This window comes from Watersipora subatra, chromosome 9 (assembly GCF_963576615.1).
Source record: "Watersipora subatra chromosome 9, tzWatSuba1.1, whole genome shotgun sequence".
Classification (NCBI taxonomy): domain Eukaryota; kingdom Metazoa; phylum Bryozoa; class Gymnolaemata; order Cheilostomatida; family Watersiporidae; genus Watersipora; species Watersipora subatra.
In genome coordinates, this window is record NC_088716.1 from 29,980,207 (window position 1) to 30,005,709 (window position 25,503).

The 25,503-nt window shown below is 39.5% G+C and overlaps 1 protein-coding gene across 1 annotated transcript in view; it reads right to left on the reverse strand.

The window, feature by feature from the left end:
- Positions 1-25,503, reverse strand: part of LOC137403967 (uncharacterized) — a 73,009-nt gene that overhangs the window by 15,891 nt on the left and 31,615 nt on the right. Inside the window, exons 5-11 of the mRNA XM_068090110.1 lie at positions 24,787-24,958; positions 23,901-23,991; positions 23,247-23,414; positions 6,937-7,097; positions 6,125-6,302; positions 4,915-5,097; positions 455-569 (exon numbers count right to left, since the gene is read on the reverse strand). Of these exons, the coding sequence (XP_067946211.1) occupies positions 455-569; positions 4,915-5,097; positions 6,125-6,302; positions 6,937-7,097; positions 23,247-23,414; positions 23,901-23,991; positions 24,787-24,958 (1,068 nt within the window). The remainder of the gene's footprint in view (positions 1-454; positions 570-4,914; positions 5,098-6,124; positions 6,303-6,936; positions 7,098-23,246; positions 23,415-23,900; positions 23,992-24,786; positions 24,959-25,503) is intronic.

Sequence of the window (25,503 nt, forward strand, 5' to 3'; positions counted from 1 at the left end):
CTGTAGAGTTACTCTCCCTATAAGAGATACCTATAACAGCTCCTGTAGAGTTACTCTCCCTATAAGAGATACCTATAACAGTTCATGTAGTGTTACTCTCCCTAGAAGAGATACCTATAACAGTTCATGTAGTGTTACTCTCCTTATAAGAGGTACCTATAACAGCTCATGTAGTGTTACTCTCCCTATAAGAGATACCTATAACAGCTCCTGTAGTGTTATTCTCTCTATGAGAGATACTTATAGCAGCTCCTGTAGTGTTACTTTCCCTATAAGAGATACCTATAACAGCTCCTGTAATGTGACTCTCACTATAAAAGATACCTAAAACAGCACCTGTAGTGTTACTCTCCCTATAAGAGATACCTATAAAAGCTCCTGTAATGATACTCTCTCTATAAGAGGTGCTACATCAGTGGCTGCAGCATTCCAACTTTCAGAATAGATAACTCACGGAATGCCGACGACAAGCTTGTGTTTCAGAACATTTTCTAATGTGTGGGCATCTCTTTTAAAAATACCATCTTCATCGTCTCCATAGAGAATGAGGGCATAGCTCGAAAAGTGACCTAAATCAGTACTCAAGCAAAATCAAGATATCAACTGCAATGGCCACAAAAAATTCATTGAAGGTTCACACAACATTGCCGTATGTCAGCTTAGCGCCTTTGACAATTTCTTGTTGAATATGCGCATCATAAATCAAATTTGGGAAAACTAGGAAAATTTCCAGCTGTTGAACTTTCCCGATAGTTCGCCAAACGTCCACGGCAGCGTGCTCTATGACTATTCTCTTACGTAGATGCGGATGGGTTTGTGATAGTGTGAACCAACACTCTAACATCAACAGCAATCGACCGCCTCCAGGCGTTTTTGAAGAATTCTGCAGTTACATATTATTTGCACTTTATTAGCACACCTGATCATCTCTCACGGTACACTAGTCAACCAGGATACGTGTACATGTAATAGACGTACCTGTATATGCCATTTTCTCGCCCATGTGACAAAGAAAAATATACTTTTAAAGCTAACTACGAGCTTCTCAGTGTTCAAATCGAGTTTGAGAACTTGCATCGACTTGACACCTTACATTATATCAAATCTTTTATGCAATACGAAGTGCAATACGCAATATGAACTGAGAACAGTCCCAAACAAATAAACACCAGAAAAGTCTCGATTCAAAACACAAAAGCCAATATAGATGACTAATATATGTGACTAGTATAGATGACTAATATAGAGGACTAATATAGATAAGTAATATAGATAACTGATATAAATGACCAATATAGATTACTAATATAGATGACTAATATAGATAAGTGATATAGATAAGTAATATACATAGATGTAGATAACTGATATAGATGACCAATATAGATAATCAATATTTCTCAGTGCATATTTATTAAGAGATCTTTGACAAGTTAGAGGTATGTTAGCAGATTTGTTGCATCCAAAAGGTTTAACCTCGTCCTACCAGAAAAAGAGTGCAAAACATAGGCAACATTCGCTTCACCCAAAAAAGGGCTACATTTATCTTCCAAAAATTCTGACGAGTTATTTGAAAAATACACCGCCAGTCTCTATTTGAATGCCGCCTTCAATTGACTGCCACTAAAAGGAAGAGTTGAAAAATAGAGCTTATAAATATAATATATAAAAGTTTTGATGACTTTATATAATAGAAATATATAAAGTTTTGATGATTTCCACCAGAATGTGTTTGCATTAGATAACTACTATGGGTTTCTGTACCACTCTATACTCTATACCAGGGGTGGGCAAAGTTTTTCTCAACGAGCCAAATTTCAAAGTTGCAAAATTGTTGGGAGCCGCATAATATGTGTATTACAGTATAACATTTCATGCTGATAATACAAATTTGGTAGTTGTATTGTAATTAAATTTGTTTATTAGGTATGAAAATGCTGATTCACATAAATATGTAGCAGCGAACACAGTGCGCAACCATCTTCCTAGTTGAGCAAGCTGTGGATATTCAGCCTTTGTTGAAGCTTTCAAGTAGAAGACCTCCTCAATTTCATCTATATCTGTATTTTTGAGGTTACACAGCTCCAATTGCAGAAATAAGACATTAACACTTTTCGATCGCATCTGAGTAACCCACTCTTTATTAGGCTTCGCCTTCTGAGGTTCTTTTATGAGTTTATGATGTGTTTCAGAGATTGAAACAGACTTAATCGATTGTTAAACTCTTGTTACAGCTTTTCTATGAAGTGAGTGTAATCAGCTGCAAAAGAGGCCATTTCTTCATCTAAAAATGTTTTTAGAGTAGGAAAGTGAAGCATATCACCTTGCACATCCACCAAAAACAACTCCAACTTATGGGAGAAGGCTTGAACAGCTGGTAGTGTATCAATGATAATCTTGTACTTTCCTTGAAGCTTGAGGTTCAGATCATTCAAATGACTACTGATGTCAACAAGAAGGCAAGGTCACTCAAATCTTTAGAAGCGCTCATCATCTCTTGAAACTGTCTTGCACTCAAGCTTGTGCATGTATTTAAAAATGAGGTTAGCTCCCGACGAATACTCCACAACCTCGACAGAGCATTTCCCTCACTTAACCATCTAATGTTACCGCTATTGTATGTTAGTAAATCTTCATAAGTGGCCTCGCTTTCTTTGAGAAACTTCCTTAAGTTTCTGTTTCTGAGAGTTGATTGACTTCTGAGGAAGTTGATCATCTTCATAGCCTTACTCATTAGTTGTTGAAAGTGATCATTTAGTTTTCCACATAAAACAGTTTAGTGGATGATGCAATGATATGCTAGCATTGATGGCATATCTTTCTTCAATCCAGCTATGACACCTTGTTCTCTTCCAACCATGGGTGGTGCAACATCTGTCGTTACAGATATGCATTTGTGGAGAGGTCTCTTCATATTATCAAGTCCTTTAACGAAGGCATCATAGATAGCCTGGCCGGTGGTCTCTACTTATAATCCAACCAAAGTAAGAAGCTCCCCCTTCATTTCTTCACCATCAAAGAATTTGCAACACAGGGTATAGGACTAAAGCATAATACAATGCTTTATAAAAAAAACATGTTGATGCTTTATAAAGAAGCATGTAGTATAAATGTGTAGTTTAGTCACTTTGAAACAAATATCATAAAATAGGTGCAACATTTTCTACTTAAAGTTGTATTCCCTCTTTATTGTCTTGAAATGCACTTGTATGACTTCAGCTTGCAACTGCATCGTAAAAATAACATTACCAGTTGTTAGTGTAAGCACAGTAGCCTACATACCTTACGAAGACTGCTAATTTAGCTACATCCATTATATCAGTAGATTCATCAATAGCGATTGAAAAGTAATCTGCCTGGTCTATATGGGTTAGTATAGTCATACTGAGATAATCATTAATGCTTTCAATTTTGCCAGTAGCAGTTTTTTCTTAGAAAGTGGTATTGCCTTGACTTCACCAATCACATCGGGCTTATCTAGAAAATGTTTCCATAGCCTCAACCATGCATTCTTTTACAATCTCAGCATGAGAATAGGGAGGCATTGCTTTTGCTAAAATCTTTGACACTTGTAGAGAAGCTTCTGTAGCAGGTTTATCAGCTGCTGTGAAAAAAGCTAGCATATTTTCTGAAGAAGTTAGTGATTTTTATGATAGTGAAGTTTATCTAGCTTTTGATGTCTAGCTACAGATCCAAGTGGGAATGTAGTAGTAAACTCTCTGTTCTTCATCTCATGATGTTGTTTGATGTTAGTCTTCTTGTTACCGGAGATCATTTCCTGGCACATTAAAAATTGCAGTTTGCCAAGCCTAAAGATGAATGCATATCCCAGGGTCTAATCATCTTGCAATTCTCTTGTAGATTCGCTTCTATTCCGTTTACTTTTTGAGGCTCCTATTGTAACTCTGGAAATGGTTGGCTTTGTTGAAGATGCCATTGCTACTCCCACTTCATTAATTGGCTTAATTGCAAATGACATGTTCTACTAAGACACAGCATCTTATATAAGCCAGCATTATGAGATCACGATGAAATGACTTCCTGATGCACATTTCTAGAGCATTCTAATTTTGTCATCATTAGGTCAGCAATGGACATCGAAAAAGCTACATGTGCAGGATGTCATGAATTATGACTCATGATGCATGTGTAGGCTATATATAACGAAGTAATTGTGCACTTTCAAATAAGCCTAATATGTAAAAATTTAGTTTTGTACAGTATATTATAAGGATATTTTTATATACGTCAAAAGAATTTGAATTTTCACAGAGTTGAAAAAGCTGCAACAAAATTTGCAAAGGGCCGCATGCGGCTTTAGAGCCGCACTTTGCCCAGCCCTGCTCTAAATTTTTGGCTTATCATGCCAACACTAAAGTGTATTAAATTATAACTGTATCCAGAATAATTTTTTATTGAAATTGTAGCAAAACAGGCTTTATTTAGCCATTACTTGCTATGTAATTAACATTTACATTTAAACAATTTCACAGCTGTTTTATTTTTTCTCTTAATCTATTTCAACAAAACACTTCTTTCATGATATGAAATGTAAAAGTTGCAGTTGTTTGAAAAAGTTTGAAAACCTTTACAGTTGTGTTATTTTTCTCTTCATTTATTTAAACTGCACAAAACACTCTTCCCCTGATATGAAGTTGGAAAGTTAGAATGGTAACTGTTGTTATATGTTAAATACAAATCAATTTTTCGTGCAAACTTTTACCCCTGCATTCATCTAGTATACAGTATATATATACAATTTGTGTAAACCAACAGATAGTGTAAGCAAACAAATTTGGTTCGGCCATATCAGAGAATGCATCGTTTTAAGCAATGTGGTTTTTTAAACTTTTAGAATTTTAATAGAAGATCCAGCAGAAAGAGACAAGGTCGTTACAGTCCCATAGAGCTCACCAAGTGCGCTGCTTGTTGTGCCATGGTCAGGACAGAAAAGTCTTTCCCCATTTGTATGGCATGAGGCACAGTAGTACGTGCCACATTTTTCGTTTTTGCATTGTAGAGAGCGATTCACACTTGACTTCTCTTTCTCTCCTGGTTCACCTCGAGTTCGTCGATATGTCCGGGTAGGAATCTTTACTGTGGTGAAATAAGCTAAACAATTGACTGTTTTATTAAATTAAGGCAACAGGAAGTCTCAGGAAAAATAGCGTATAAACCATCTTTGGATGCTGATCAGCTAGGTTTATTTTATTTTAGATTTATTAACAATGTTACAATGAAATGGGTTTATTGTCTGTTGCATTTAGACTTATGTCTGCAATATAATATACAATGTTAAAACCAGCAAGAAACAAGAGGTGCTACCAGACTATCTTGTGCGCCAAATAAGTTCACATTCAGATGATCATCCACTCAAGCCTACAGACACTAGTACAGGTCAAAATACAAATAACACACAGCATTAATAATAACAGATATGGGTGTGCACAGGTAAAGGTCATGTTGAATAGTGAACTGAATAAGAAATGTTTGAACGCTAAATAGCAGTTATAATAATTATTATTACACATTATTATAAAACAACCCATGAATATAATAACAGCTAGAACAACTGCTTAAGAGGCAATAAAAACAGTCTAAGAACGGCAGTTTATAAGCTGTGAGGATAATATCTTCACATTTTCTTTCTGTCTCTTCTTCATTTAGAGATACAGTATTCTAATATGGACCTCTTGGGTGATACAAAGACATTAGGCTTAAAATGTTTGACTAAGAATTGCTCATGAGAAAAGAGAGAGGTATTGTTAATATTATAAAACAAACTGTAAATATAATAGCACTTAAAACAACTTATAAACTTTGCTGCTGCGATTTAGTGTCACTTTCGGTATTAATAATGATGAGCTTCAAACATATTCCTACAAATATTTAATAGTTTGTTGTCACAGCGGTCTAATGTTAGAGCAGCAGGGTTACTATAACAACTTCCAATTACTACCATTGTGTACATCATTCCTATTCTAGCCCATTAGAGTCAATCAAATAAAAACTAAAAAGCAAAGCTCTTATGCAGGATTGGCCATATGAGCTAACTGAAAGCTTCTCTAAAGCCAGGAATGTGTTACAGCTAAAAAAACTCATGACAAAGAGCTCAAGCACCAACCAGCGTCATGAAGGAGGCAGGCCTGGCACACCTTCTTTTTCTTTCCATCTTTTTTCTTTTTCTTCTTTTTTTTGCCTTTTTTTTTCTTTTCCTGGCTTTTCTTCGTGAAGGCCAAGCCCGGCTGTGGCAGCACAAAGTCAGCTAAGGATTTGTCAGGCACGGCTTTGTAATATAGCCACTGTAATGTATTTAATTTAGCTGCACACATTGCATGAACTCGCCATTTCTACAGTCCATTGATGCAGTCATCATTTTGTGCAGAGTTTACACAAACTGTTCCTGCTATACCTATATTTACAGTACAACATCAATAAAAAGTAACACCGCTAATTTTTATTCTATAAACATTCAGATTCCAGACGCGTCCACAACATGGGCACAGCATTCTATAAGATCCAATCTTCTTCTCAACTCAGTGCAGGTTGATAAAGAACTAGAACAGTATGAGTAAGAGATGTGTTAAGAACTTGGGCATTTGGAGTATGAGTGAGAGATATCCAACAACTTGGACAAATAGAGTATGGATCAGAGATGCCTCAAGAACTTGTACAAATAGAGTATGGATCAGAGATGCCTCAAGAACTTGTACAAATAGAGTATAGATCAGAGATGGTCCAAGAACATGTACATATAGAGTATGCAACAGAGATGCCTCAAGAACTTGTACAAATAGAGTATGCATCAGAGATGCCTCAAGAACTTGTACAAATAGAGTATGGATCAGAGATGCCCCAAGAACTTGTACAAATAGAGTATGGATCAGAAAAGCCCCAAGAACTTGTACAAATAGAGTATGGATCAGAGATGCGTACCAATAGATCAGCAGTCCATTCACTGAGACCATATTCAAAGTTGTATGAATCAAAATCATGTATTGCCATTTCTGGAAAACAATCTTTCAGTTCAGCAGAGAACTCATGGTGCATCTCTTGTTCATTGTCTCGCTCAAGAGAAATGCACTTCTTGGCTACAGCTGCCGAGAAAAATAATACATAAATTGTGATAGTCATGTTCTTGTAATACTGACAGTACCATTCTTTTTCGAGCACTTAGATCTACATGTATCTTAATGATTTAGTCATTGAAAAGCTCACAAAAATTGTGTTTTTAAAAGAATCACATCGTCTAAATTTTTAAGAAAGAACTTTTTAAAACTGATATTTTATTTATATATTAGCTGCATGCTCGGCGTTGCAAGAAAGTTCTTGTGCAGAAAAATTACTTTTAACCAACTTATACAACATTTACTGTCCAACTTTAAAATAAAAATTGTTTGTTTTTTGGGTGTGCCATAAGTTTAATTACGTTTATGCTATATCTATATATATATATACAGTATGTATATCTCAGAGTATGTCCGTAGGATTGATTGTCCGGCTATAGATCTTAAAATTTTGGAATAAAGTGTCCATATACTGAAGATTTAATCTCGGACCCTGCCGTTCACCAGTGTGACACCCTACCCACTAGACTACAGGAACCGGATTGCTAGCTAACCAATATAAGTCATTATATGAGAGCAAATACCTAACTGCTTTGGGTACGACGCAGGTCATAGCGTAACGTCGCAAGAAGCAATTCGCTCACATTATTAAACATACTGGCTAATAGCGCGCAGGCCAATAGCAAAAACTCTCACTACTTCTCATTGTTTATAAGACAAAACGCTTTTCTCATGATATGTAGTTTGAAAGTTAGAATTGCAAATGTTGTTATATGTTAAATACAAATCAATTTTCTGTCCAAAGACTTTTCTATTACCCGGGCAATGCCGGGTGGCACAGCTAGTATACATATATTTATAGCATATTGGAGAAGTCTGGGCACACATTTTTCTCCTAGCTGTTCAAGCATGCTACTGAAGCTGAATATTTTAACCAATTGCCATTAAGGATTGGTAGGTGTAATAAGTATGTGCACACTTATTCCAAGGTATGTTAAGTAAGCCATGTGGTGTAGTGGTTAGCACACACCAGTCGGAAGAATCATGGTTTTTGGGTACAATTCGAATACGAAGCAGTTTTTTTTGCTCCTTAAACTTTATCCCTATAATTGGACATACGGATGACAAACTAATATACAAATGACAAACAAACACTTATATTTATATACATATAAGATACAACCATGTATATAGATATTTAAGGTGAGTTTTAGAACTACAGTGGAACCTCTACTTATGAAAGTAATTCATTCCGAATGCCGCTTCGCAAGTAGAAACGGATTTTACCATATAAATGCTCCAATTCATTTTAAGCCCCCACAAAACTCAGACATAATATTTGTATAAAATATAAATAAACGTAATGGCTAAGAACTGTAAGGAATACATGCTATATTTTTCTTATTACATAGCTACATAATGAAAAGAAAAAGCACACATGGAAAGAAGAACAGAGAAATAACAAACAAAACTAAAAATGGTATGTTTGTTTACCTTCGGCCATCTCGGCGAGACTAAGCAAAGACCACGGGAGTGAGAGGACGACGGTCATAAGAGGCATGTTGTATTGTTGTGTTAGTTTTTTTGCTCAGAATAAATGCTTTAAGAACGTAATTAAGAAATTTATTTACATCGCCATGAACTGACAAAAACTGTGCCATCATACGGACAACGCAGAACTTGAATTTCTAGAAACTAAAATTTGTTTTAGTTCACTTCACTTTATGTGATATATGATAACTCCAAATTGTACAACGAACTAAAACTAAACTTGTCATTTACCGATTTTCGTTAACAAATGTAACAGAGTCAGGGGTGTTGAACACTGTATCATACTCATGAGAAGCAAATGGGCCAAAATATGAAACAAACTAATAGGCCAAAACACGAAACCAAAATCAGTCCAATATACGAAACAAAGAAATGGGCTAACATACAGTAATACTTCAACTTACGAGTGCTCCAACGTACGAGAAACTTGAGATACGAGCCAGCTTTTAAGCAAGTTTTAGCACTAACATACAAGCCATATTGAGTCAGCTGCCAAGTATGCCTGAGGTGTTTTATGACAACAGCATCAATCTGTATTTTTCAAATGCACAGGTTATACTTTTGTACCGTGTTTTTGTGCACGCTTTTCAGTGCAGAATTATGTGAATTAAAAGTACTGTGCGAAAACCGAAAGTTTGCCAGTAAAATGAAAAGTAATGCAAAGAAAAAGCAAATGATAACAATTGATATTAAACGGAAAATTATTGAAAAATATGCGAATGTGTATGCATGATTGAGCTAGCTCAGCAATATGACAGAAATACATCCACAATTATAAAACCGAAGGATTATATTCAGGGCATTCAGCTCGCAAAAGTACTAACCGTAGTTTCTAAACGGCGCGGCGATCTTCACTACCGCTGATGGAGAGACCGCTCAGGCATTGGATGTAAAATAAACAATTGGCCGGTGATAGCGTAACTGAAACAACGCTATTTGAAAAGGCCGTTGCTATCTATCAAAACTATAAAAATAGACATTCGGACAAGTTGGCTAGTGGTCGTGCATTAAACCTTTGTGACGACACCTGTGTTCGTCCTAATCCCGACATGTTGAAAGGGCGACAAAGGCAAACGTCCTTAGATAGGTTCATCTTAAAACGGCCGGCTAGTCATGAAAGTGAAACAAAGGAAAAATTAGCTAACTAGCGAGAAACTTCAAACTATGAAGGCCGAAGAAATTTTAATTACGTTAGGTTAAAAATGAAAGTTTGCTTTTAGATTTGCTCCTAAGTTTGTCTTTTAAGACTGATAAAATCCAAATTTATCAAAGTCAACTGTTGTAATGAAGGATAACTTATATATCTCTCTCTGGCAAATGCTAGCGTTAGCTGCTATTGTATGTATTTAATTTTACATTTTAATTTAACACATTTCCTTGCATTATTTTTTATTTGTTGCTTTTTGAAAGCAAATAGTAAGTTAGGACAATAACCAACATGTTCTTTCTGTTACAATATTTTGTTTGGAGTGTTTTGTTTGCTTTTTACAGAGTATGGAAACCAATAAATATATATTTAATTGTTCTATATATAAATAAATTGCACCAACATGCGAGTAAATTGACATACGAGCTCAGTCTCAGAACGCTTTAAGCTCGTAAGTTGAAGTATGACTGTATAGAAACCCTTTTCATGTCCAGAAAAATATTTAATAAGTCAGAGGAAATTTTCTAGCAAAAAAACGTTTCGTAACTTGAAAATTTTGTATGTAGTCTTTTGCAAGTACACTCCTATGTAAGATTATCTGTGAATGTTTTTGAACATCCATGAATTCAGAGTATAACACATTTTAATATTTAGACAAAAAGCAATCTCCAGCGCAACTTTCTATACCTACATTATATTTACTTTTCTTTTAAAAAGTAAAGTTCTCTCAAACTAAAACTGTAAAGGTTGTCCCTTACTTTGTTTAACCTAACACGCCAAAACCTATCAAGTTACAGATATAAAAATTAGACTTAACAGTGATTTGCTTGCCTAAAATGATATAACTATTTAACCCACGAGCTTATGCCATCATAAGATAGGCCGAATTTATATTCATTTTAATAAAAGAATATTTCTTTTGAATTTTAAATCACAAAATATTTATTACAAAAATATTTAAAAAGTTGTTAATTGGTGTTCTAATATTTAAACAATAATTTCTCGTCATAACCGACGTTCTCATGGAAATTATGATGCTAAACCATAACAACTATACTACTAGTTTTTGTGTTATTAGTTTTTTACCATTGAACTGAGTTTTCTCATAAAAATGATAAAACTGCATTAAGCACTCTCACAAATGTGCATATGCAAACTTTATGCTGGTATCTTCCTCCTTACAGTTTCTAATATATTGTAAAGTAAACTTCTGGTTCCCTTTACCCACAACAAAATGCAAGAATAAATACACCAAGTGTATCAAACACAAGAATATACATTTACCCAATAGATATACATGTACATGTAAGTATACATTGAGTCAATGCATTACACAGACAACCATCATGCAAAGAGACTACGCAAACTCTGCTGGCTCCTTGGTAGCAGGCACGTTACATATTCATCCTTGGCGATAAGCTCCGCTTTTTTATCATCTTGGTGTAACTTGGGACGCCAAACCAGCTCACCTGTTGCCAAGTCTCCTACCATGATACTGAGACTTGGCCCAGCTACGACATTGGTCGTGCGAATGATCTCGCCGGCCCTGATCAGGTGCTCTGTCATTACACTCTCCCCTCAGAGGAAACCCTAAAAGCTGTCATTTCAGCAGTGAGAGGCAAAAGCATATGTGACCAGAGCCAGTACTGTCTGACTCTGTATTTAGGCACTGGACTTCTAACTCGGCAAAAGTATGGTTGTTTCCCCTCGGCTGGCAAATTCAAATAAGGCTAGCCATTCGGAGGGCCAATGCCTGTCAGTTCCGACTATCCTTTAACAGCTGTTGAGCTCTTTTATCCTGCCAGCGATAGAGAGGTTCATTGACTGTAGGGCTCCGCAGCGGACTGTAGGGAGGCGAGTCAGTTGCTTGGCCTGAGATTCAGCCCGGGTAGATGGCACCCTGGCTCAATCATTCCTCAGCTCGGTCGAGGGTGGCTCCGATCAGTGCTGCGTTAGCCTTTTTTTGGTGGGGGAGGCGAACCGGCAGCCTAGGGCTTAAGAGGTCCAAGCGAGCTCAGCCGTACAGCAGCAACCCGGGTCCCTTGAGTCCTCTTGGGCTTTGGTGTCGCTCTCTTCGGTCAAACTGGAGTCAGCTGGTTCGCCACAGTTGAGTGGATCACTTGCTTTCCAGGGGGTGGTTGACCACAGTTGGTGCGGGAGTGCATGATCCCATCACTAGGTCAGTTGGCCAACCTTTAGCCTGTAAAAAAAGTTTTCAGCGGATTAAGTAAACTAAGTAGACCATACTGCAGCACTCGGCGTCTGCGTGTGCCCTCCGGTGTGACAAGGCTTGATCACGTGAGACAAGCTGACATCAGCAAGGGCTCACGTAGACGGTGCAGTGCTGGATGACGTGCTGCCGGTTTTCGCGAGCGCTGGTGGTAACTCATCATAGGCCACAGAGCTCTTAAAGCCTGGCTCCCATATACGTCGCAAAGCACCGGCGACAACATCACAGGCTATTAGCGGTGAAATGGGAACCTACGCGGCGGGTACCGCCGAGGACCGCCGGTAGTTGCCGGCAGTATCGCAATAGTTTCGTGCTGCTCAAATTTCGCAAAAGACCGCAGGCAAAACCTTCCCGAAATGCATTGTACGGGTAAAGGGCACCATTATAGGAACGGCATGGCGAGCGAACATTTTATTTGGGTACGCAATTATGTTAACGATATTATTAACGATGTTGCTTTTATGTGAACAGATGCAGCTGAGCCTAGCGTCGCAAGCGTTTTGCTGCGCATGCTACCGCCGGAGTCTCGCAATCGATATGGGAACCAGGCTTAAGGCATCGTTCACCTGCTCCCATACGTCGCAACTGATACAACGCGCAGTGAGAACAATACCTTTCCTCGCCTTTGCAGGTAGCTTCTCCAATCTGACGCGCAGCTTTCGAGATAGTGTTTGAGCAAGGGCTGGCAACTGAACAAACTTGGTTCTCTGATACGCAAAAGATTTGAGCCGGCTCTGCCAACTCTACTCTCTCTGCTTTTTCTACCCAGCTGAGGCGCTTTTGAATTTTTGAAGGTTTCTGATGGTAAGCTACTCGGCATTGTTTTGAAGGGTACGATCTGATTGGGTATTGATTTATTATTTATAGATAGTGTTGACTAAGTTTGACTCAACTTGAGCATTTCTGTGTGGAGCAGTTTCACCCAGAAAAACAGCTTTACTAGAACCCTCTCCTCGGTCGCTAGGGAGTCTAGCTGTCTCATCTGAAATAGCCAAAACCTGTGTTCTCACACACGGATGCAGACTCCTTATCCGAGCTCAGCAAGCCTGCCAAACACTCCTCTTCTCTTGTCTCCATAGAAACTAACAGGTTTAGCATATCAGCCAAAGAGTGAGCTGCCTCACCTAATTTAACCATTTCGGTAGCATAGCAAAGAAATCTATCGGTAGTGGTGGCTGTAGTAGAGAAATTGCTCTGACTCCGAGAGCTAACTGGGTCACTGTAAGGTGCAGAAGCAAATGACTGACTCACTGATCTCCCAGCTCCTCTCCTCAGCCTCTGTATTCCTACGCCTATGCTTCTCCAAATTGGCCAACACTGCCGATAGCCAGGCCCATTCCCCATATCCCCATATCAGGTCACAGAGTGAGCGAGCTAGTCGAGGATTATACTGAATGACTCCACGTTTTTTGCTCTGGACTGGACAACTGAGATGACAAAGACCGCACGTAAAACTAGACAAAGCTCAATCCTTATAACTGAAAACGGTTATTCCTGCCCTCTATGTGACAAAGTTTGCCGATCTCGGATTGGACTCACCAGCCATCTGAGAGTGCACTAGCTAGCAAGCAGACATCATACTTGTTGAACGAGGAATTGCAGACGAAAGCGCGATCTCGAGCTCTTTGCTAAACTCAGGGTTGATGGAAGACCCAAACCTTTGTTTTGCCAGCTTCAGCTTGGCCTTACACACAGCCTGATCATCTTGCTTCACTGCTCTGGCCTCTTTCATGAGCCCTTCGAGGCTCCATGGTGGTAGGTGCTAGTCCAAGCTCCTCTGCACTGAAGACTGGCCCTGGCACTCTATCAAACATGTATGGTTTGGCCATGCTTTCAGGACCTGGTATGGTTTTACAAATTTGGCCTGTACCTTGAGGTTGTTTCCCCTCGTCTTGTTCAGCAGCCACAACCAAGTTTTCTGGTGCAGTTAGCAGAGGTTCCTACTGGTCTTCCTGTAGGATGGCTACCTCCTCCTGTAAGGTCACTTGCACCTTTTTTTAGCATTTGCAGCAATTTTACCACATATTCATGCAAGTGTTGGGCCTTGGTAGGTTGTGGGCTGAACTCTAGTTGGTCAGGTAGTCGCAAGTCCTATCTTAACATCAGCAGATTGGCTGTTTCTCCGGTGGCCAGATGTGGCGTATCTCGATATGCTTGAATCAGCTGACGGAGCAACCTGCCCCACTCCTAGCCTCGGGTCAACAGCAGTGCTTACCAGGAGTCGCTCAACTGTCTGTTGCTGCATTCAACTACACTATTGGCTCAGGTTGGTAGGGCCTTACGGGAGTCTTCTTACCCGCCAAAGTTGGCACAGCTTGATTATTAGCCGACTCTTAAATTGTGCCCCATGGCTGGTGTGGATCTGTTCCGGCAGGCCCATGGAAGAAAACACCTGTTCCCCCAATGCACTGGCCATCACTAGGGCTGTGGCCTACGGGTGGGCCAAGGCATCCTGCTATCTAGTGAAATGGTCTGTGAGTACAAGGATCCACTTACTCCCTCTCAGTGTTTTAGGCATTGGCCCTAACAGGTCCATGGCAGCCTTCTGCCAGGAGCATCCAGCATGGAGTCACGCCTGCCATCAGCTGTATTTGTGCCTCTGTGCTTTGCCACCTGACAGACTTTATAGCTCCTGATCAGCTTTCTTAACATGCATGGCTGTCATCCCTGGTCAGTACCAGGTCAGTCGCAGACGTCTGATCATCTTTCCCACCCTAGAGTGAACAAATATGTGAGTTTGCCAGACGGCCTTCATGATGGCTAGTAGACAAACGGAGCACCACCGAGGCTAGCCATGGAAAAAAGTCCGGGTCTTCAGTACCCTATCTGGTCATAACTTGAAGAATGGCCAGATCCTATGCAGCTGCTAGAAATCTTGGAATCCTAGCTCTGACTGCTCCTGTGTCAGGTTCTCAGCTCAGAAGCTGGCGTGGTACAAAGCGGACACTGGTCCCAGCTTATGGTTTGCAGCTACTTGGTGGACAAGCTACTTGCCAGTGTTTCTTTGAGTATTCACCTGAGCCTTGCCATAAAACCTTACAGAGGCCTCAGTCGGTACTGGGCTGGTTTCGGCTGCCATGGCAGCGAAAGGGCCCATGCAACCAACCACCTCACGTGTGGTCCTGGCGACCCTTGGCATGGTGTACTGGATATTTTCAAATTCTCACAATGAGTTTTGGCCCTTCCTGGCAAGCTCCCTATGTGTTGGCTTTGAGTCTTTCAGCTCGATGAGTTCGCACTGCCGGCAGTCTTCGCAAGTCTGCCTGCTGAGCCCATCGGTGCTCCGGTGGCGGAGTCCAGCTCAGTGTTCCAGTGTATACTGGACATGGGACAAGGAAGAGCACGTCCTTTGACAAGCTGAAAAACACCTATCATCAGCCCTTGTGCTGGGTCATCTGGATTCAAGTCGGCCATCCACCTTGGACATTGATGCCAGCGGTTGCAGAAATAGGTGCTGTACTCTTGCAAGTACAGGAGCACCCAACAGAGTAATCGCGATCTTCAGCAAAACCCTAGTACCTGCCGAGAGAAATTACTACGTAACTGGGAGAGAGCTGCTTGCCGTAGTAAAAGTTGCGAAATGACTATACAGTAGGCAATTCTATTGGCGTTTAGATAGTGCGTCTTTTCAATGGCTATATTGGCAAAAGGAGCCCTCCAACTGTGTGGCAAGATAGTTGGATATCCTAGCAGAGTTCCAGTGTATATTGGAACTTTTCTTCAGCCTTTGGAAGGTGGTCAGCGCTGAGGTATGACCAAAAGGCCAAACCTACTTGCAAAGACCGGAACGGGTGGCAAATGCTGACTTCTCTTGTGCATCGGTGTCTAAAGGTACTTGTCAGTAACCGCTGATCAGGTCAAAAGTACTGAAGTACTTGCTGTCAGATAATGCATCAAAACTGTCATTAATTCAGAAAAGGGGTTGAAATTCTGACAGTGATGGCATTTAGTCATCGGTAGTTGCCGCATAACTGCCATCTGCCGTCCTTCTTTCGGACCAACACCACCAGAGAGCTCGAGGCGCCTCCGGCCGGCTCAATGAGTTCTTCACTCAGCAGCTCTTGGACTTGACGTTCTGCATCTGCCTCCTTCTTTGAGCCCAGCTGACGCAAAGGCTGTCAGATAGAATAGGTTCCCTTGTTCAAGGAAATGGAATTTTCCATCGTGAAGGTCCAGCCTACACCGCTGTCCCTGTCGCGGTAACATGTCAGCAACTGAGCCCGATTTTCTGCTGGTCCCAACTTTGTGCAGTTTTGTCTGGTTGCTGCATAGAGGTCCTCCAAATGGGCTGGCACTAGAGTTGCCCCGATTTTATTATCGGAATCGGTATCGGTGGCGATATGGGTGTTAAGTATCTAGATCGGTATCGGCCGATCTTTTCTTAAAAAATCGGAAACTTCAGTTACTTTTTACAGATCAGCCATTTAACAGAAAACCGTATTTTAGCCTGCTACACTTAGAAAAAAATTATCGGCTGCAAGTTCCTGACCTAATGAACTCTGGGCCTGTCACACAATCTATTTCATGTATATATCCTAATAACCATCCACACAGCTGAGGAATATTTTGGCTTTCGTCAGGACGTAATCACAAAGTGCGGTATTTCCCAATAACAACAATATGATTTATTGCTGCCTATCACGAACAAGAGAACAATGATGGGAAACAAGAATGCGGTGTAATATTTCTATTTACTAGCATTACGAAAGTAATATGAGCAGTCGATGCATAAAGTTATTTATCTTTCTCTTGATCCTGACGATATGATGTGTCGTTTGTAGTGCATGAAATAACCTCAGTGGCTTATCGGTATTTAGCCTGTCCTCCATCATCTGAGGCAAGCGAGTCCTTCTTCAGTACGACTGGCCACATCGACAGTGATAGAAGATAGAGACGTATCACTGAGAAAATTGAATCATTAATGGTAATTAAAAGAAACATTGAGTAACTCTAAACTTATACAGGTGCAGCAGTTCGTTCAGCAATAGAAGAGAGACTTCATTATCACAGAGAAAGCTGTACCACTAACAGTAATTACCATTATTAATTACAAGAAACATGAAATGTTTTGTTACTAGATGCACGGTATGTCAGTATGTGAATATATATACATGTATTATCTTTTTTCTATAAATACAAACAAATAAATACATCAATACTTATACTTTCTTTGCAGTATATTTGCATAATAAAATCAAAAATTACAGTGGTGTGCATAAACTTGGAATCACCAGTTAAATCTTCAAATATGTATGTTTATATGCTGTCTAAGAAATTATTTGGAGTTAAGTGCCTCAACCCCATCAATATATATATATCATTTGAAAGGGCAAATTCTGAAGAACAAGATGATGCCAAATATTCAAAAATATTCTCAGATTTTTATCGCTGGGGTGGATCTACTGAAAGGCAGACTTATTGCAGGCTATGAATGTTGTTAGTGAAAATTGATAAAATAGGATACAAACAAACTATTTTATACAAATTGGTGGCCCTGAAAAGGGCCGTTGGGTTATTGTTGGTCTTCAGAAGGACTGGTAAGGTGTCTTGAGCTGAGCATTAGTATTTTATTGGCCAGCCCTTGTTCTTGATCACCATCTGACATCTGACACTGCTAATCTGTTTAATAGGATTAATATAAATTACTCAGAAATGATTGTGTTAAATCAATCAATGCATTGTTTGAAAGCACATCTTCTGCTGATCAGATTGATATATAATATCTGGCATGGCATCATAATTGGCGGGAAAATAGAAAGCAAATGGAAGATCCATTCGATATAGAGTGAACAAAACAATGTGATTCCAAGTTTATGCACACCACTGTATCTATGCAACATAAAAAATCTGAATCGGTATCTGAATCGGATTAGTTTTTAATAGGAATCGGTATATCGGATCGGTATCTGAATCGGCTGGTGAAATTAGAATCGGGGCATCTCTAGCTGGCACCCCTACGTCCGGCGTTTGCGCACCCTGGGGCACTACACCCGAGCCAAAGAGGGGTGGTTTGTCACCCAGCTAGTGGTCTTCTACTCCTGTATATGTGCCTACCGTGATGCCGGCTTGAAGGAACAGAGGTTGGTCCATGAGATTGAGACATCGTATGACTACGCTTCCCTTCAGCCTAGGCTGGTTCAAGCTCATAGCCAGCATCAGCCCATCTAGACATCCCTCCATTGCTTCTGATGGGCAGTAGTTCCTGGTGGTCACTTGGCATGAGACGGTCATCTTCGTTCTGGCCGACACCACCATATCGCCCACCACCTGGACTTTGCTTAGCAACAGCCAGCCAAGCCTATTCGCACATGCCACGGGTGACCATTTACAGAGGCTATAGGCTGTTGAAATTCTATGGCACACTAGTCGGCCATCAGGAATGGCATCCCCAAGATAACATCTTCGTTGATGTGGCTCCCACGAAAATCTCCTCGGTCTCTATGTCTTGGAATCGTACGGGCAGCCACGCAACTCCGTCGAAATGCAGCCCAGTCTATCAACCATGAAGTCATGGCTGTCACTTTTCTCTAATAATACTTTCGCACCCTGAAAAAGCTTGTCGAACTCATGCTTGCTTAGCAAGTTTGCAGTGCACCTGGTTTCAATCAGGAACTGAATGAGACACTCCTCCAACTCCCAGGAGAGGAAGTAACTAGTGGAGTAGGACCGGCTCAGTGTCTGCGCTATGACTGGCTCGGTTCCACTCTCGCTGGGCAAAGCAAACCTTTGGACTCTGGACACTTTTGAATCTGCTGGGACACACCTCTGGTATATCCGCGACGTGCGATCGAGCATGTGACAAGTCAATCCTGCCGATTTTAAGACAGGCTTCCGATTGCGCGGCAGCTAGTCAAATTCTGGTTTGGTTCTGAGGATATCCTCATGGGCACACGCTCCTGGAGCAGGCTTCTGAAGTGTCTGATTAGGTTGAAATGAGGCTGTAAGACAAGCTGGACCGAGCATTGAAGCGGGCTTCCGGTTTTGCACTAGCCAGGGTCCTTTCCGGTCGAGCTCTGGTCGTACTCCAGGCCTTCGGCATGGAGCAAACTGGCGTATGCATACTCTAAGCCACACACCAGGGCATGCTAGGCAATGGGGCATGCTGCCACGCCTTGCATGTCCTCCACATGTTCGGGGTCCATGTTTCTCCAAAGCCTGGTAATAGCTCTAAAGAGCCGCGGCCAGAGTCTCATTTTCTGCTGTCTCAAGCAGCACAGCGGGTACCAACCACCGTCGTCTTGGCCCTCCATCATCACTCAGGTTTCCCGTTACTGGAGCCCCTCCTGGAAGGACTCTTCCAGCTGGTGTCTGGTCGGCCATCAAGACTGGCTTCTGACACATTGCAGCAAATTTTCTTTTGTTGGAAACACGGGTTGGGGGCCTTAGTGCAACCAATAATCAGCACTACTTTTGCGGCCCTTTGCCATTTCTTCAGTGTTGTGGGTTCTTGCTAAGACGGTTTCGTCGAATGTGCCCCTGTCTCTCACAACCCTACTACTGCAAGAGTGTGTTGTGACAGCTGCTGCACTAGCAGGCCCTACTGACTGTTTGATCCTGAACCAAACAGTTGGAGACTTCTTCTACAGGCTAGATATCTGCTGCTGCTTGGCCTTTAGGCTTGACTTACAGAAATTTGATCTCGTCTGGAACTGCTTCTGAAAGGGTGTCTATTGGCATGGCCAAGAAGAATCATTGTAAACCGGTGTGGTTTATGAAACTGCAGAACAGCTCTTGAAATATGCCGGCCTCATAGGGTGCCGACAAGTCTCTGTATGCCACAAGAACCAAGCGCTCCATCTGACAGGCATGCTTTTGTCGAGCGCTAGCTGCAGCTCGCCTGAGGGTGCTCAGCTTACACTGAGCCTGCCTAGGAGAGCGGCCAAACCAGGCTCAAAGAGCGGCAAAGATGACTTCTACGTGGTCAGCTTGTCCGCAGTTTTCCACTTCCACCTTCAGGGCCTCTTGGAGGTGCAGCAGGCTGGCACTTTCAGTCCAGTGGTTGGTTTTCGCCACCTCCTGAAAATAGCTGATGAAATATTCCACATTTCCGGACCGCGAGCACTAGGGCGATTTGAAATTATTACCTGGTGTCTGTACCCGGAGTATCAGCACCATTATCTCCAGTACCTCGGCAAGCTGATCCGTGCCACGTTCCGCGTTTCTGGCATGTCGGGCATTCATTCTGCCTTTAAAAATGCTTGCTGATTGCTGGGTAGTGACGTTGCTCTAGCAATATGACCCACCAGAATCAGGGATACACCCTCTCTCAAGCTACTCGACCGAGTGCTCGCCGATCGTCAAGAAGCGGCGCTGTTCCAGCAACATGGCCTGTCAGGATCCGGGATAACCCTCATTCCTCAGTGGTTTCTGCTTCTTGTGAAGCCAGGATCCGCAATCCCATTGCTGTCACAGGTGTGAAGGAAACTGCCGGTTTCCTTTACTCTCCACAAGAATGCAAGAATATATACACCGAGTGTATTAAACACAAGAATATATATTTGCCCAATATTTATAAGTATACATTGAGTCAGTGCATTACACAGAGAACAATCATGAAGAGAGACTGTGCAAGTTCTGCTGGCTCCTTGATAAGGGGCTCCTAATATATCCAGCCTGGACAATAGGCTCTGCATTCTTCTTACTATCTCCGCAATATTTCTTTGTGTAACTCAGCACATCAAGCCGGCTCACTTGTGACCGGCTCTCCTTCTGTGATGCTGAGCCTCAGCCTAGCTATGTCGTCGGTCGTGTGAACGATCCCACCGGCCCTGGTCACAGTACTCTACTGTTACAATATGAAGAAAAAGTTATTTTGACAATATAGGTTATGAAAATATGCTTGATCTCTAGATTGATACAATACATAGATACATACTTGATAATCCCTAGATTGATACAATACATAGAAACATACTTGATAATCCCTAGATTGATACAATACAAACCATAGAAACACACTTGATGATTCCTAAATTGATACTATACATAGAAACATATTTTATAATCCCTAGATTAATATAATACAAATCATAGAAACACACTTGATGATTACTAAATTGATACTATACATAGAGACATACTTGATAATCCCTAGATTAATACCATACAAATCATAGAAACATACTTGATGATTCCAAGATTGATACAATACAAGACATTGCAACATACTTGATAATCGCTAGATTAATACAATACGACCGAGGAAAAAGCTCATAAAATATTATTACCCAGCATCAATATGAGCTACGAGTATTTTTCTTGATGACCTTGTTAGTAATAATGTACATCAGTAATAAGTTAAAAAAAATAGTGGAGACTATTTAATTTAAAAGGTCAAAAAAGTCACATTGAGATAACGAAAGTAGAGACTGTTTTAAAAAAGCATCACGAAGTTAATACATTTTCAATCAAAAAATGTTGACATTTTAAGGTAACTATACTTCACAATCAAGATTCGACATTCTATGTAGCAAATGTTGGTATTTTTAAGAAAGCAAAACACAATGACTTGTTTTATTAAGCAGTACATTTGAGGTTTGAATAATTTCGACACATTGTTTGGTATCCGCAATTGAAAACCAGACAAGTAGTGAGTAATAACGATTCCAGCAAATAGAACTGTGAGAGTTTTTTTTAGAGAACTTTAAAACTTTTTTTAGAGAACTGTCGATGTTTAGATTAACATTCAAAAACTTTCTACATAGTAACTTTACTCTTAAAACAAAATATTATAGCATTAGCAGTAGCTCATAACATTACAGATCAATGTGTGAATGATGTTTTTGAATAATTTCGACCAAACACCAGGGTATCAACATTTTCAAGTCAAGAAAATGGACAGAAAGATTCGCAACCATTGCAAAATATCAAACAGAGAGAGCATTGACACAATATAACTATAATAAAATTGCTCACTTTTTGAACTAAATTATCTAAAAAGCCATCCGTTCAAATTCCTCATTCCTGAAAGCAGAGCATGTGCTAGGTTTTAAACATGACTTCCAAAAACAGCAAATTTTTGCGAACAATTTATTAAATTTCCAATTTTGTGTAAAGGAAGAATTTCTGGCTAGTGCACTCCACAAAATGATATAACCAAAAAATTTTGTTTTCAGCTGAAATAAATTTATAAAAAAAATAAAACAACTGTATGGGTGTTTAAATGTGAAATAATAAGCAACTCATGGCTAAATCAAGTCCGTTCTACTAAAATGATTACAACGAAAAGGGAGTTGATACTTACACAACGAATTCGAATTAAAAAAATTAAAAATCATGAATATGTTGAATTAATAATAACAATGAGTGCGTAATAATAACAACAAGACGTTTGTGTATAAAATAGGTTACTGTTGCAGCAGAAGCTATTCATGAAAACTAATCCATGAAATTAAATACATAACTGCAGTGCACGGCAGGTACATTTTACCTGGCAGTAAAATGTAGAGGCAATTCTTATTTGAGAACATATTTATTTGCAACATACAACTGTCCATGTAAAAAGTATGTACGTTTTTAGTTTTTAGCGATTGATCTTAAGAATAGTTGCTAGTAGAACCAGAAATTGAAGGCGTGGAAATTGGAACGGAACATTTGAAAATGACAAAATATAAAAAGTTGGTAATGAATGTAAGGCTTTTCAAAAGAAAAACAAATGCAAAAGGTAATATTAATTAATAATAAACAATGCATACATAGCTTGTACCCTGTGATCGGGGCTAGAAGTAAAAATGGTAATACAACTCCGATATGTCTAACCGATGCAATGCTGGAGAACAATGCTGAGCAAATAGATTTTAAATGAGGATAGATAAGACAATCTTGACCAACAAGTACAGCTTAGTGTAATGGTTATACGCGCCTGTAATCTTGGAAGTTCAGAGTTCAAATCTTCTGTGAAGCGGATTTCTCGTTCTTAACAGTTTATGGCTATAACTGAACAGATGATAGACATTTACATATGTAGATTGGTGACCAACAGAAGTGGTTTAGCATTAACATCCACTGTTCATGCAACTATTTATGACCGACTAAATGACTCCCTTTTGTCTCGAAACTGATTCTGTGTTCAACTAACATTGAATTCATCGCTGAAAAATGAAATATCATGACTACATTGTTATGAATAGATGTAATTATAAAAAAAAACTGTCAGTTAACCTTCAACTAGACCAGCACCAACCAATCACCACAGTGCGAGAGTAGCCTACCCTAACAAGTATGATAAAGTAAAGCAATCAAAGTGTCTTACACAGGTACCGCATGAGTATATCACGTGAAAGGGGGTTATTCCATTTCACTTTAGATTTCACGCAGGACTCGATCTTTTCAGCCAAATTTACATAACCATCAACATGTTGGTAGAAAAGCTGAGGAGCTGACTCTATCGGCAGCACTTTCAGCAGCACTTCCAAAATGTCTAAAAAATTCAACTTCTAACTCAATCAGCATTAAAATATATTTAAAAAGCTAGATTTTAAACCTAAACAAACACCGTTAATGGCAAGACATATGCAGTCAGCAGTTACCTGTATATTGCTACTCTCAGTCTAAACTGACAGACTGCAGGTAATGTGTTCAACAAGGCTAGCTGTCGAAGAGATTGAGAGAACAGCACTTAACGTATTAAAAGACTGGCTATCAACAGCTCTGTCTGGGCAAAGACAGAAGATGCTAATGTTACAAAAGTAGTCCAAACCCAGGAAACATAATAATGAGGCAATCAAAATACATTCAACCTTTAAAGCAGCGAATAACACAAGCCGCTTGAAACCAAGAAATAATTACAGAAGACAGCTATGAGCAAAACAGCGATGATAAATAAATAGTTTGCTATGAGAAACCGTAACTGGAGAGATGCAGCTCGAGAAGTTATAGTAAATATTAAACACCGTAGATAGCTTACAGACTCCAAAAGAGAACCAGTCATGCATCCTTCGGTAGATGTTATCCTCTTCAGAGCTCCATGGCTCTGGGTGGTGGAAGTACTTTCTAGGCTGAAAGTAATTATACAGACATTTGACAACTAGCAACAAACATTAGAGTTGAGATGTTAATTTGAGGTATATGTATGCTATATATTAGAGTTCAGATGTTACTTTGAGGTAAATGTATGCTATAGATTAGAGTTGAGATGTTACTTTGAGGTACATGTATGCTATAGATTAAAGTTGAGATGTTACTTTGAGGTACATGTATGCTATAGATTAGAGTTGAGATAATACTTTGAGGTACATGTATGCTATAGATTAGAGTTGAGATGTTACTTTGAGGTATATGTATGCTATAGATTAGAGTTGAGATGTTACTTTGAGGTATATGTATGCTATAGATTAGAGTTGAGATGTTAATTTGAGGTATATGTATGCTATAGATTACAGTTGAGATATTACTTTGAGATACATGTATGCTATAGATTAGAGAAAAGATTTTACTTTGAGGTACATGTATGCCATAGATTAGAGTTGAGATGTTACTTTGAGGTACATGTATGCTATAGATTAGAGTTGAGATGTTACTTTGAGGTACATGTATGCTATAGATTAGAGTTGAGATGTTACTTTGAGGTACATGTATGCTATAGACTAAAGTTGAGATGTTAACTTGAGGTACATGTAAGCTATAGATGTGAGATGAAACGTCACTTTGTGGTATATTTATGCTATAAATTAGAAGTGAGGTGTTACTTTGAAGTACTATATAGAGCTATAGACTGGACATCTTGTTGAAGATTAGATGTAATGAATGCTAAACAAGGTCAAGTCATTAACAGAGAAGTAGAAAACACATACAAAAGTCTTCCCTCCAATAGAATGTGATACATTCATCTCCTCTTCATGTGAGGCACGAGTAAACTTAGATAGCTTGAGCCTAGCATCCCCATAGATAGCTTGACCTCCAGAAGCCTGACTCTCACACAAGTATATTTTCTTGATAGAGAGGTCTCGGTGGTAGTACATTGTCCTAAAGTAGTACTTTTTAAGCAGCCACAAACTTCAGTAGTTTGTAAGACACAGTTAATATTATATAAACCAGTGACTGTGATGACTGCACATTTAAACTCAATGTAAAAAAAGCTAGAATTAAACAAGTTATATATATGTATATATATATATAGGTATATAACACCTCCATTATATACCATCTCCAGAGTGTTACATATAAATATATAACACTCCGCACCTGTCCTCAAGAGTGCAGAGTGCGTCTGTCCTGAAGAGTGCACGAATCAGATTTGTAGCACTCTTACTGAAAATTTACTTTACTCCTAATATTTTTTCTATCATATTCAACTATAATATTCAACTATCATATATATAGTTGAATGCCCAATGTTGCTCGTGTAATAAAAGTCGTTGCACAAAAATCTTATTTTTATTTAACTTATAACAACATTTACCATTTTAACTTTCAAACTTGATATCTTGAGGAAAATGTTTTGTGCAGATTAAATAAATTAAGAAACAAAATAAAACAATTATAAAAGGGTTTAAACGTAAATGTGAAAT